General features: G+C 47.6%; 1 protein-coding gene across 1 annotated transcript in view; it reads right to left on the reverse strand.

Annotated features, from left to right (window-relative positions):
* Positions 1–14285, reverse strand: part of TGAM01_v204898 (hypothetical protein) — a gene marked incomplete at both ends in the record, with an annotated part of 66319 nt that overhangs the window by 26561 nt on the left and 25473 nt on the right. Inside the window, one exon of the mRNA XM_024549532.1 lies at positions 3–14261. Within this exon, the coding sequence (XP_024405762.1) occupies positions 3–14261 (14259 nt within the window). The remainder of the gene's footprint in view (positions 1–2; positions 14262–14285) is intronic.

A 14285-nucleotide genomic window follows, 5' to 3' on the forward strand; every position in this document is an offset into this window, starting at 1 on the left:
ACATTTCTGTGATTCCACGCACATGAGCCTGTCGGCCGGAAATAGTAGTTCCAAAGGTTATATCGTTAGAATCGCAGTAACGTGCCAGCAGGATTGCCCAGGTAGCACGAAGGATAGTAGCCTTTGTAGCAACAGTCTTTGTAGATGGAGGGAAAGAAATGGTCTTATTCATCATACGAGTGATACCGGCGTGGGACTCGATTCGAGGCATTGGAGGATACGTAGCACGTTTAGCATTCCTCAGCTGTTCGGTCCAAAATTTGCTGGCTTCTTGAGAGTCAATGCTGAGTGTGTAACGAATGAAAGCAGAGTATGGAGTAAGAGAGGGAAGCTCTTGGTCCAGATATATGCTATAGAGCGTGTTCATGATGACTCGAAGTGTCCAACCATCATGAACAGCATGGTGGGTGACTAAGATGAAGTGATTGCCATACTTGGCATCTTGGACCAGAGCATAACGATTTAGCACTGAACCGTAAGTCATCTCAGAGTGGGTAGCTTCTATAGCACCCTTCAGGTCCGTTGGGCAAGTTTCATCCCACTCTGTTGGTCCATTCACAATGATTTGCGCGCAAGCACCATCTAGCATGACAATTCGAGTTCGAAGGGACGCACAGAGCTCGAGAGTTTGCTCCCAAGCGGCCTTGAATTTGGCGAGGTTGATGTTGTTGGATAGCTTGTATACATATTGGGCAACATAGGAGCCGCGTTGTTTAATAGACAGAGCCATCAAACCTTCTTGAAGTTTTGAACATGGGTAGGCATCTTCGATAACACAGCCGGGAGCCAGTGAACACTGAGACGCAATGATTGGGCCAAGAACCATATCGCGGTTATATTCAGACAGCAAACTGAAGGGAGCAATTGACATATCTTGTTCAATGATTTCAAAGTGCTGAGCTCGAGAAGCAACTGCAAATAAACGGGGATCGTCAAAAATATCTTTTACTGTAATGGAAATTCCGGCTTCGTCACATGCGCTGACTAGATGGATTGCCATAATTGAGTCACCTCCTAAGCCAAGGAAGCTATCGTCACGACCAATTAGCTTTGTAGGAGTAGAAAGGATAGTTGACCAGATGTTCTGAAGCTCAAGTTCCATTGCGGTTTCAGGGGCGCGTTTATCAGCTGCATGCAGAGAGAACTTTGTGAGATCATGTTGGCTAAGCGCAGACGTCTGCTTTTTCAGCTCCTTTCGATCGAGCTTGCCAGACGTAACAGCAGGCATATACTTGCATGGTATAAAGAATGTAGGAATCATGTATCTGGGCAATACAACATGTAATTTCCCTATAACCCCAACAAGCTTATCCTGAAGTTCTGAGCTCATTGGAATAAACGGGCCGCTGTCATCGGCATCGTGAAGCTGACGTAACTCATCAGTGAAAGACAGGTATGCGACCAAGTTAGAGCCATTGTCCGTTTGAACGACATCGACAACAGTTTGGCGGATTTCCTCAAGTGAGGCCTGAACATGATCTTCAATTTCGCCTAATTCAACGCGAAGGCCACGAATCTTCGTTTGCGTATCCTTACGAGATGAAAACTCAATAGTACCGTCAGCGTTGTAAGAGCACAAGTCACCGGTTTTGTAAAAACGATTCCAGTGCTTGCTGTCAGGCAAGGGGGCCCAATCGGGTAACGTCTGTACAGTTGCCTCTTGAGTCTTTTCCGGATTATCAAGATACTCGCGTAATAGAGTTGGTCCTTGGATAACAACCTCACCGAGAGTTCCAATCGGTGCAAGGAGCTGTGGATTTTGTGGATCGACAATCCAGCAGAACCCGCCAACAGGAGAACCGATGGTTAACGGTGACTCGGCAGCAGATTTAAATTCGTGTACAGCGCTGATGACACATGCCTCTGTAGGGCCCCAGGCCTGGAATAAACGAACGCGGCCAATCCAGGTATTGAACACGTCGCGCGGCAGAGCTTCGCCACCTACAAGGACCAATTCAACAGCAGGAACGTCGCTTGGGTTTACTGTGCGTAAGAAGGAGGGTGTAAGATAAAGCCAGTTGATTTTCATATCGCGGATAAAATCAACTATACCAGTCAATCGCTGCTCCTCCGAGGGAACGCAGACACATGCGCCGTGAATTAGTGACATGATGATTTCACTGATAGAAAAGTCGAAAACAAACGCGGAAAATTGCAAGATGCGCACGTTTGAATGATAGCGGAGTCTCTTAGCAATGTCATTCTGACTTGTGCAAAGAGAGCCATGTTCTATAATGACTCCCTTGGGCGTGCCCGTGGAGCCGGATGTGAAAAGAACGTACGCCGCTGTTTGAGATGGGACAGATATGTCGGGGCTTTGAGCTCCGTCTTGCTCAGGAAGCGAGGCGTCGAGATCAGCGTTTACCGCGATGACGCTGTCAACCAAAGCTGAAAGGAGGTTCACGTTGCCTGGCGAAACAAGGGCCAAAGTGGCTTTGGTCTGGCTAATGATTGACCGTAATCGTTGTTCAGGGTGAAAGGGGTCTAAAGGAACCCAAGTTGCGCCGGCTTTACTGATTGCAAGTATTGAAACTATGTACCAGGCTGACTTTTCAAAGCAAACGTGGACAAAGTCATTGAGCTTCACACCATAGACATTAATAAGGTGATGAGCCAGCTTATTAGCGGCGTTATCAAGCTCACTATACGTAAAGTTCCCGTCCCAAGCAGCAACCGCTGGAGCAGATGGGTTCAATTTGGCCTGCCTCTCAATCAAGTCATGCATGCAGGAATCAACAATTTCAGGAACTGCCGTATTAAAGGACTTTGCTGTCTGGATGTCGTAGGGCGAGAAGACAGAGACGGTTTCTAAAGCCGCAGAGCTCGAGCTGTTCAGCTGGGTCATAACATGGCCAAACTGATGAGAGAGAGCAATTAATTGAGCTTCTGGGAGGATTTTGAGGTCGTACATGAGCATAAGCTTCACTTGATTTTCGTATAAGTGAGCTTGGACAACCAACGGGTAGGAAAAGTAGTTTTGGACAGCGTCAGCGACTGTGGTCGCTCCAGCATCAGCGTGAACGAAAAGATCGTCGTCGCTGCTCGTGCCACTAAAGTGCTGCATGGGCTGGACTACTAGAAGGCTGCTAAAATCGCAGGCATCGCGGATGTCCTCGCTTAATCTGGCGATATTTTGAAGTCCATACTGCTCAAAGGCTGTCATCTCTAGGGTCTGTTTCTGGACGCCTTCAAGGAATTCAGAAATCGGCTGCCGGCGGTCGATGCAAATACGGACTGGAACAGTAGCAATTGTAGGGCCAGCCATTTCCATCACTTCGGGCACCGGTGCCTGACGGCCGGAAATTGTAGTACCAAAGGTCACATCGTCAGAATCACAGTATCTAGCAAGGACAATTGCCCACGCTGATCGGACAACCGTAGCTATTGTAATGGTCGAGTTTTTCATGTCAGCAGGGAGCTCAATTGCCGTCTCCAGTATGCGAGTAACACTAGGTGTGTTATGAGACACACTACTTGTAGGAGGGAAGATTGCCTTTTGAGCGTTGCGAAGTTGCGTCTTCCAGTAGTTTGCAGTAACATCTTCATCGAGGCTAAGAGTGTACTCAATGAAACGGCCATATGACGGGAGGGGTGACAGTTCAACATCATTATATATGTTGAAAAGCGTCCTTAAAATATTCTGGGTGGATATACCGTCTGTAATGGCATGATGCATATTCCACATAAAGTATGTGCTGTCAGAATCGTGGGTAAGAGCATACTGGCAGAGTCGAGACCCATAACCCATCTCTAGAGTCTGGGCCCCGGCGAGCGATGACTGTAAATCGCCATATGTTTCATCCCAGGCAACATCGTTGCTGATAATAAGCTGGATAGAAGAACCTCCAGCTTGAACGATTCTAGTACGCAAATTGCAAGCCATCTCCACAGTGCGTTCCCAAGCAAGCTTGAATTGAGGGATATCGATATGCTTAGAGATCTTATAAACATACTTGGCGATATAAGAGCCCGGCTGTTTAACAGACAGAGCCATGAGGCCTTCTTGGAGCTTACTGCAAGGATATGCATCCTCGATGTTTTGATCGGCAGCAAGCGCAAGTTCGTCTCTGAATGTGGGAGATAGAACGAGGTCTTCTGTGCCGGCAGGTAAAAGGCTAAAGGCCTTAAGTGGCATCTCGTCATTGTCACTGGCGTCAATATTGACAGCCTTGGCTGCAACTGCAATCAAACGGGCATCACCAAGGATGTCGTTAACTGTAAGAGCAATTCCAACGTTACGAGCCATTGAAACAAGACGAATAGCAGCAATGGAGTCGCCACCGATACGCAAAAAGTTATCTTGTCGACCAATTGCAGACTCCGGGAGATTCAAGTTCTCTGCCCAGAGTTTTTGCAAACGAGTTTCCATTTCAGTCTCAGGCGCCTGCTTGTTGGTGTTGAGCAACGAGTATGCTTCCAATTGGCCTTGGTTAAGCTGGGCAGTAAGATGGCGAAGCTTGACGCGATCCAATTTTGCAGAAGTGATCCAAGGCATATACGCGCAAGGTATGAACAGTGTAGGAATCATATATGCTGGTAATGACATGTTTAATTTGGCCAACATGTCACCGAGATTGGCTTGCAGCTGGTCATCGATACGCATGAACACATCTTCGTCCTGAGGACCAGTCATAGTTTCATCTGTGAAGCAAAAGTAGGCAGCCAAGTTTACTCCCTTTTCGGTCTTGAACACGTCTACAGCAATTTGGCGCACACCTTCTAGTGATTCTCGTATTTGGTGTTCAACTTCGCCCAATTCGACACGCAAACCGCGAATCTTGACCTGCGTATCTTTTCGAGCAGCAAAGTGAAGTATGCCGTTGTGATCGTAGAAGCCCAAGTCGCCAGTCTTATAGAAGCGTCCCCACGTGGTAGATTCACGCCGAGGTGCCCATTCCGGAAGGTCAGTATTGATGGCTGCCGAGGTTTTCTCAGGGTTGGCCAGATACTCTTTGAGCATTGCCGGACCTTGAACGACAATTTCACCCACGCAACCAGTAGGAGCAAGTCGCGTGTGGTCTTCAGCATCAACTACCCACACAAAAGAATTCACGGCTTTACCAAGTGCCAAGGGTGACTCGGTGTTAGATTTCCAGGGATGAACCGTGTTAAAAACACAAGTCTCTGCAGGTCCCCAAGCGTTGTAAAATCTTGTGTTGGGGAGACCATACCAGGTATCAAGGATATCTTGAGTAGCAGCTTCACCCATAAGAATGAGCTGCCTAAGTCCCAGGTAATCTTGAGGGTTTAATGTACGAGCAAAGGATGGAGTGAGATAGCTCCATGTAACGTTGAACTCGCGGACAAATACATCGAGACTATTGAGACGCATTTGCTCTGAAGGAATGCAAATACAGGCTCCACTTATCAAAGCATCCACAATTTCACCAACTGATACATCAAAGACGAAAGCTGAGAATTGAAGCATTCTGACAGTGTGGTCAAGACCGAGATGCTGGCAGATGGCCATTTGACTGGTGCAAAGAGCTCCATGTTGCATAACAATAGCCTTAGGCGAGCCTGTGGAACCAGATGTAAATAAAATGTAGGCGACCTCATTTGAAGTGACATTGATATCAGGTCTCTTGCCACTGATGGTTTCGGCAGAGAGAGTATCTTCAAGATGGTCGGAAACTTCAACCACGCTCTCAACAAGTTGCTCGCAAAGCGCCCTATTGGCCGTCGATGAAAGAGCCAACTTGGCTCCAGTCTGTGCGGCAATAGCTTGTAAACGGTGGAGGGGATGAGCAGAATCGAGAGGACACCAAATGGCACCAGCCTTGTTAATCGCAAGGATTGCCACGATGTAACGGAAGGACTTTTCGAAACAAACATGCACTGTATCACCAACCTGCACCTCGTGTTGACTAATAAGCAGATGGGCCAGCCGATTGGCAGCGCGGTCTAATTCGCCATAAGTAAGCTTGCCATCCCATGCGTCAACCGCAAGTGCATTGGGTCTTTCCTCTGCCTGTCTTTCTACCATGAAATGGAAGCAGTCGTCGAGAATCTCAGGGCCGTCGCCATTGGATCTCTGCGCAAGCTCAAGATCCCATGATCCAGAAACAGTAATATCGCCCAATTTACCAGTTTCTTCCGCGAGCAGCTGTTGCACAACATTGTCAAAGTGATGAGAAAGAGCAGTCATCTGTAGCTCCGAGATGATAGTTGAGTCATAGATTAGTACGAGATCGGCTCGATCATCGTAAACGTGACCTTGGATTACCAACGGATAGCTGAAATAATCCTGCACCATGTCCTTGATCTCCGAACGAGCAGGGACCAAGAGAGTGGCATCGTCGGCCATGGCAGATGAAAAACGTTGGACAGGCTGAATTACCAAGAGCGATGAGAAATCGCAAGCATCTCTTATGTCTGCGCTCAGCCTGGCGATATTTTGAAGACCGTATTGTTCATAGGGAACCATTTCATGAGCTTGGTTTTGAATTGTCTGCAAGAATTCTGAGATTTCCTGGCCCTTGTCGACTTTGACGTACACAGGGACAGTTGCGACAACTGGACCAGCCATGTCCAGAAGACCGGACACAGGCGCCTGTCTGCCAGAGATAGTAGCACCGTAGCAGACATCATCGCTGTCGCAGTATCTTGCAAGGACAATAGCCCAGGCAGCCCTTAGAACACTAGCCTTGGTGAGCGTTTCATTAGATGTCGTGGGAAAGCTGAGAGACGTGGACAAGACACGTGTTTTCTGTTCACTTCCAGTAGATTTCTCTAAAAGTCCGGTCTTTGGGAAGCTGGCACGCTTAGCGTTGTGAAGCTGTGTCTTCCAATAGTCACCGGCGGCGTCCTGATCAAGCTCCATGGTATAGCGGATGAAGTTGGAGTAGGCTTTAGGAGCTGCTAGTTCGACGCCTTCATAGGCTTGATAGAATGTGTTGAAGATGATAGGCATAGACCAGCCATCGTGAATAGCATGATGAACTGTCCATAGGAAATACTTCTCGCCGGCGTTAGACTCACAAATCGAGTAACGAGACAGAGACGAGCCATAAGTCATGGTATATGACTCAGTAGCACGGACGGCTTCACTTAAATCTTTATACTCAAAGTCCTCCCAAATAACGGCTTCCCTCGTGACCACTTGGACACACATATCGTCGACCATTATGATTCTAGTACGCAGAATATCCCGTAGAGCAACAGTCTGTTCCCAAGCATACTTGAAACGCGCGAGGTCAACTTGTCTAGAAAGACGGTATACGTATCTTGCAATGTAGGATCCGGGCTGAGTAACTGATAAAGCCATAAGACCTTCTTGAAGCTTAGTGCAGGGGTATGAGTCTTCAATGGCGTCGCTTTCACCCAGCTTGAGTTGTTGTTTAGTATCAGCAGCAACGACAAGCTCACATGCCCTAGATCCAAGCAAGCTAAAGGGTAAAGCATCGGCAAGCTCTTCTTGGGCTTCGGCATCAAGTTCTTGTGTCTTACTAGCAACCGCCAGCAGACGGGGATCATCGAAAACATCTTTCGCGGTAAGCTGAATTCCTTTCTCACGAGCGATACTGACTAGGTGAATGGCAGTAATTGAATCACCGCCAAGGCCTAAAAAGCTATCATCACGGCCAATAGCGTCAGCTGAAATGCGAAGGATCTGTGACCAGATATCCTGCATAAGGCTCTCCATTTGAGTCTCGGGAGCCCGCTTCTTGCTTCCAAGTAGCGAAAACGCAGCAAATTCGGTTTGATCAAGGGCTGCAGTGCATCGTAGAAGCTCTTTTCTATCGAGCTTGGTAGATGTAATAGAGGGCATATACTTGCAAGGAATAAACATGGTAGGAATCATATATCTGGGCAAGGATACACCAAGCTGGCCGACAAGGGCTGTCAGGCGGGATTGCAAGTCGTTCTCAATTGGCAAGAAGGGCCCAGATACGTCGGCTTCATGGATTTGTCGGGTTTCGTCGCAGAAGGAGAAGTAAGCGACGAGATTGGTGCCATTGTCGCCATTGAAAACGTCAACAGCAATTTGACGCACGTCGGTTAATGAAAGCCGTATGTGATGCTCGATTTCACCCAGCTCAACTCGTAAACCGCGTATTTTAACCTGTGTGTCTTTGCGACTGGAGAACTGAATGGTGCCATCGGAATTGTAAAAGCAAAGATCGCCCGATTTGTATAGGCGGCTCCAACTGGCTTCCCCATGGAACGGCGCCCAGTCAGGAAGAGATTTAACAAAAGCGGCTTCGGTCCGTTCAGCATCACTTAAATACTCACGAAGGACTGTAGGTCCTTGTATGATTACTTCGCCCACTGTACCGGTCGGTGCAAGGCAATGCGGATTCTCAGGGTCAACGATCCAACAGAACCCACCAACGGGACGGCCAACAGTGAGGGAGCTCTCGTCAAGAGACTGCCACTCGTGCAGTGTGCTAAAGCAACAGGTCTCTGCAGGCCCCCATCCGTTTATTAAGCGCAGTTTGCCGAACCAAGTTTCAAAAACGTCCCGAGGCACAGCCTCGCCAGCAAGTAGCAAAAGCTCCAGGTTAGGCACCTCGGACGGCTTGATTGTGCGCACAAAGGATGGTGTCAGGTAAGTCCATGTGACTCTCTTTTTCTTTATGAAATCAACGATATTATTCAACCGATTATGGTCTGACGGAACACAGATACAAGCGCCAGAAATCAGCGGGCCGATAATCTCTCCAATTGATAGATCAAACACATAGGCTGCAAATTGCAGCATTCGAACTGACGAATCCAGTCCCAGCCTCTTAGCAATGGCGATCTGCGACGTACACACGGATCCATGTTCCATCACAAGACCTTTGGGCGTCCCTGTGCTTCCGGATGTGAATAATACATAAGCTGCGTTGCGTGGAGAGAGGCGGACAATAGGGCCATGGTCACTCGGTTCGGTCTCCGAAAGCCTGGTGTCGAGCTCAATGCCAACTTGGACGACGTTCTCGATGAGACCGGCGCATAGAGCAGAATTAGATAGAGAAGATAGTGCAAGGACAGAACGGGTTTGGGAAACGATCTGACGGAGACGCTGTTCAGGATGTGAGGCATCCAAGGGAACCCAGGCAGCGCCAGCCTTGTTAATTGCGAGTATTGCAACGTAATGCCAAGCGCTTTTCTCAAAACAAACATGAACTAAATCATCGGGTTTAACACCATGCTCATTGACGAGGAAGTGCGCGAGCCTATTAGACGCTTTATTTAGTTGCTTGTAGGTGAAGTCGCGGTCCCAGCTGATAATAGCGAGAGCATCCGGCTGCAAAGTTGCTTGACTCTCAACGAGGTGATGAATGCAAGAATCAACAATGTCAGGGACATCGCTGTTCTGTTTCAAAGAATTTTGAACATCCCAGTCACTGGCGATTGAAATGGAATTCACTTCCTTTTCCGGATGTAATGCAAGCTGCGTTATGACATGCTCGAGTTGGTGAGATAGAGCAACCATTTGCATTTCAGAAAATACATCTTCATCGTGGATCAAAACGAGCTTAATGTAATCTTCATGCATATGCCCTTGAACCACGAGCGGATATGTAAAATAATTCTGCACGGTGTCAACAACCTCTTTTTCAACCTCTGTAGGAACGAAGAGGGAATCAGCATCTTCATCGACGTATGAGAGAGACTGGACGGGCTGAATGACGAGCAGGCTGCTGAAATCGCATGCATCTTTGGCATCGGCGCTGAGCTTGGAAATGTTTTGCAGGCCAAATTGTTCAAACGGTATCATGTCATTTGCCTGGCTTTGAACGGCCTGTAGATAATCCGAAATAGACTGCTTGCTGTCAATGGTAATACGAACTGGAACTGTTGCGATGCAAGGTCCAACCATCTTGGAGAGGCCACGGACGGCTGCCTGCCGACCAGAGATAGTGGCGCCATAAGTAACATCATCAGAATCACAGTATCTGCCGAGAACGATGGCCCAGGCGGCTCGAAGCAAGGTGGCCTTTGTGATGGAATAGCCATTGAAGACAGGCAGAGTAATCGTCTTCTCAGTCGTCTTGGTTGTATTTAGTTTCACCTTCTTCTCTGCTTTAGTTGTGGTGGAAGGGAAAATAGTCCGCTTTGCACCTTGGAATTGCGATGTCCAGTAGTCAATGGCGGTATCGCTTTCGATTTCCAAGGTGTACTGAACAAATCGCACATAGGGCTCTACAGCAATAACGCTTTGTGAGCGGAAAATAGAGTGCAAGACTTCCATAATAATTCTCAAACTCCATCCATCATAGATGGCGTGATGTATCGAGAGTACGAAATATGTATCGCCGTTGTCTTCAATCAGAGCATAGCGACTGAGCTGCGAGCCATACGCCATCTCAAAATTCTGAGCTGAGCGCATGTAAGAGCGCAAAGAACTCTCTTGACTCGACTGCCAAGAGATGTCATCTTTGAAGATTGCTTGGATGGACACATTGTCCGCAGTGAAGATTCTGGTTCGAAGATTGGGTAGAGTGCGAACAGTTTCTTCCCAAGCGGCTTTGAAATGAGAGACATTGGCATTCCGAGAGAGGCGGTAGAGGAATTTGGCAATGTATGATCCTGGCTGCTTAACAGAGAGGGCCATGAGACCTTCCTGAAGTTTGGTACAGGGGTAGGCGTCTTCTATCACTTTATCGGCTGGAAGACCATATTGGTCTTGGGCACTCTGGCTGAGGACAACTTGTTTGAGTGAGTCTTCTAAAAGACTGAAGGGCTCAATGATGGGTACCAGCTGGCCCTCTTCGGCGATCTCAGTGGCTTTGGAGGCAACTATATGTAGTCGTGGGTCATCGAAGATATCTCCCACTGTGAGTTTGACGTTTGCATCCCGAGCAGCAGTAACAAGCTGAATAGCAAGAATAGAGTCACCCCCCATCTGAATAAATGAGTCATCGCGACCTATTGATGTAACAGAAACATCCAAGACTTTTGCCCATAATTGTTGGATTCGGACCTCCATAATTGTCTGAGGCGCTCTCTTGTCGTCATTAGTGAGCGAATAGAGCGATAAATCTTCTTCACTAAGGGTGTTTGCCAACTGTTTGAGCTTCTTACGATCCAATTGAATCGAAGTGTTAAGAGGCATACGGGCACAGGGAATGAAAACACGCGGTATCATATGCTGAGGCATCAGAGTGCCCAAAACCCCTATTAGAATGCTGAGTGTAATTCTCAGATTCTCATCAGGTGGTACAAAGATGTTGTCTGTATCTAACGTCTCTGATTCCTTTGCTCCAGAGCTATGAGAGAAGCTGATAAAGGCGACGAGCGTCATGCCAGTCTCCGAGTTGATGCCGTCAACGGCAACTTGTCGGACACCTTCAAGGTGTGTTTGAATGTGATGCTCAATCTCTCCAAGCTCAAGACGCTGACCTCGAACCTTGATTTGTGTATCCTTGCGAGCGCAATATTCCATGTTGCCGTCCTCATTAATGAAGCCCAAGTTACCAGTCAAGTAGAAACGATCATGACGGGCAGAATCGCCCTTGGGAACCCATGATGGAAGACCAGTTATAGTAGCAGCAGCTGTTTTGATGGGGTCGGAAAGGTATTCGCGGAAGAGGCTGCGACCTTGAACCGCAATTTCGCCCACGGTTCCGATAGGAGCCATGCGCGTGGGATCCTCCAGGTCAACGATCCAGCAATTGCCACCGACCGGACGCCCAATAACATTAGGGGACTCAGCTGAAGTCCATTGATGGATGGACGCAGCGACACCGCATTCAGTAGAGCCCCAGGTATTGAACAAACGGAGTTTGCCATACCAAGTATCGAGGACATCTCGAGTAGCAGTTTCGCCACCGATCAGCAGCACTTCTAGAGAAGAAACATCATCAGGGCGGATGGTTCGTGCCAATGTAGGTGTCAAAAGTGCACATGTGATCTTGTGCATGCGAATGTAGTCTACCAATTGCTCTTTCGGCGAAGGCACATGCAAGCAAGCTCCCGAAAGAAGTGTAGAGCAAATCTCAAAGAGTGCGGCATCAAAGGAGTAGGACGAGATCTGGAGAACTTTGAAACCATCATTCATGTCAAGGGCATGTGATAAAGACGTCTGACTGGTACAAAGCGAAGCATGCTCCATGACAACGCCATTGGGTGTATCTGAAGTCATAGAGGTGAATTGGATATAAGCGGCGTCACTAGATGTGACATTCACGGCTGGTCGACAAGTATTCCAGTTGAGATTCTTGGCCAATCTAGCATCCAGCTCAGATGTTAGTTCAAGAACGTTGGACATTAGGCCAGCACATATCTGAGAATTGGTGGTCGATGTTAGTATCAGCTTGGCACCAGTTTGGCTAATAATCTTGTGGTGATGTTCAGGTGCGCCAGATGGATCGAGGGCTGACCAAGCTGCGCCAGCTTTATTAATGGCCAAGATAGCAATCATAAACCAGGCTGATCTCTCAAAGCACACATGAATAATGTCTCCCGCTTCTACACCATAGGAACCCACGAGATGATGAGCAATACGGTTGGTTGTTGCTAACAATTCCTTATAGGTGAAGCAGGCATCCCAGCCAGAAATGGCTGATGCATTGCCTCGAACCAAAGCAATTTCGTCAATCATTTCGTGAAAGCATCGCTCAACAGCGTCGGGAGAATTGTGGTTGAGTTCAATGGCATGGTCATAGTCCCAATTGCTCGAAAGAGATACAGCACTGAGGAGCTTATCGCTCTGGGTTGTCAGCTCTTGAATAGCATTATCAAAATGAAGAGCTAGGGCCTCCATTTTCTTCTGCGAAAGAAGCTGAGTATCATAGATCAACATGAGATTAATCTTGTTGTCATAGAGATGGCCCTGGATCACAAGAGGATAAGAAAAGTAGTTTTGCACAGAGTTTGATTCTCCAATTTCTTCTGAGCTGGCAGCGACTAGAAGCGCATCATCGCCATGGTGTTCTAGCTGCTCAATTGGCTGGATAACTAATAGCGAGGTAAAGTCACAAGCTTCCTTGGCATCGTCGCTTATCTTTGAGATGTTTTGTAAACCAAATTGCTCATACGAAATCATGCTCAAAGCCTGGCTCTGGATGTTTTGCAAAAAGGCAGAAACCGTTTGGTGTTTATCAACACGAACTCTAATGGGCACAGTGGCAACGGCAGGGCCAGCCATGGTAGTAACGCCATCTACAGGAGCTTGCCGACCTGAGATTGTAGTTCCAAAAGTAATATCATTGCTTTCCGAATACCGGGCAAGCACAAGAGCCCATGCAGCACGAAGAATTGTAGCTTTGGTAAAGGAACCCGTGCTCTGAGAATACGTAATGGATCTCTCAAGAACATGCGTGTCGCTTGAGCGAGAGGTGTTAGCAGGAGGGAATGTGCATTTCTTGGCGTCACTTAATTGAGCTTTCCAGTAGTTGGTGGTTTCTTTTCTGTCAACACTCATGATGTATTTCACAAATCGAGCGTGTGAAACAGGCTGAACTGGTTCGGCGCCGCGATACAATGTGTATAAAACATTAAATATGACAGGTATTGTCCAGCCATCGAAGACAGCATGATGAATTGCCCACAAGAAGAAGGCATCGCCGTTTTCTTGCTTGACAAGAACGAATCGGGACAGGACGGAGCCGTATGTCATCTGCACTGATTTCATCTCTGAGATTGCAGTCGCCAAATCTTGGCTATCAGTCCAAACGATCGGCTCGTCAACAACGACCTGTGTAGCTTTATCATCAATAAGAATGATGCGAGTTTGGAGATTGTGGCATAAAGCGACTGTTTTCTCCCACGCTGCCTTAAATCGAGGAATATTCACATTGCTGGGCATGCGATAGTAGTATTTGGCAATATACGATCCTGGTTGCTTAGCCGACAAGGCCATTAGGCCTTCTTGCAGGGACGTACAAGGATAGGCATCCACGATAATTCCAGATGACCAGCTGTACTGTGCACGAATATCATCAGCCTTGACTAATTTGCTCGGTTCATCGCTGAGGAGCGAAAACGGAGAAATCTCAGCATTCTCTTCAATGACCGAGTCCACCTTCTTCGCACGTGCTGCAATTGTGACCAGTCTCGAATCCTCAAAGATATCCTGAGCTGTGAGCAGGATGCCGTATTCCCGAGATAAAGACACCAGGTGGATGGCTGTAATTGAATCACCGCCCAAGCCCAAGAAGCTATCGTCAAGACCAATCTTTTCAGATGGTATAGACAAGATTTGTGACCATATAATTTGAAGAATCTTCTCCATCATTGTGACTGGTGCACGCTTCTTATCTTTCTTAAGATAGTACTTCGTAAGCTCTTCCCGGGTAAGAGCCGCCGTTCGTTTCTTAAGATCCTTTCTATCCAGCTTCGTAGAGGTGATG

This window comes from Trichoderma gamsii (genome assembly GCF_001481775.2).
Source record: "Trichoderma gamsii strain T6085 chromosome Unknown Scaffold_14.2, whole genome shotgun sequence".
Classification (NCBI taxonomy): Eukaryota; Fungi; Ascomycota; class Sordariomycetes; order Hypocreales; family Hypocreaceae; genus Trichoderma; species Trichoderma gamsii.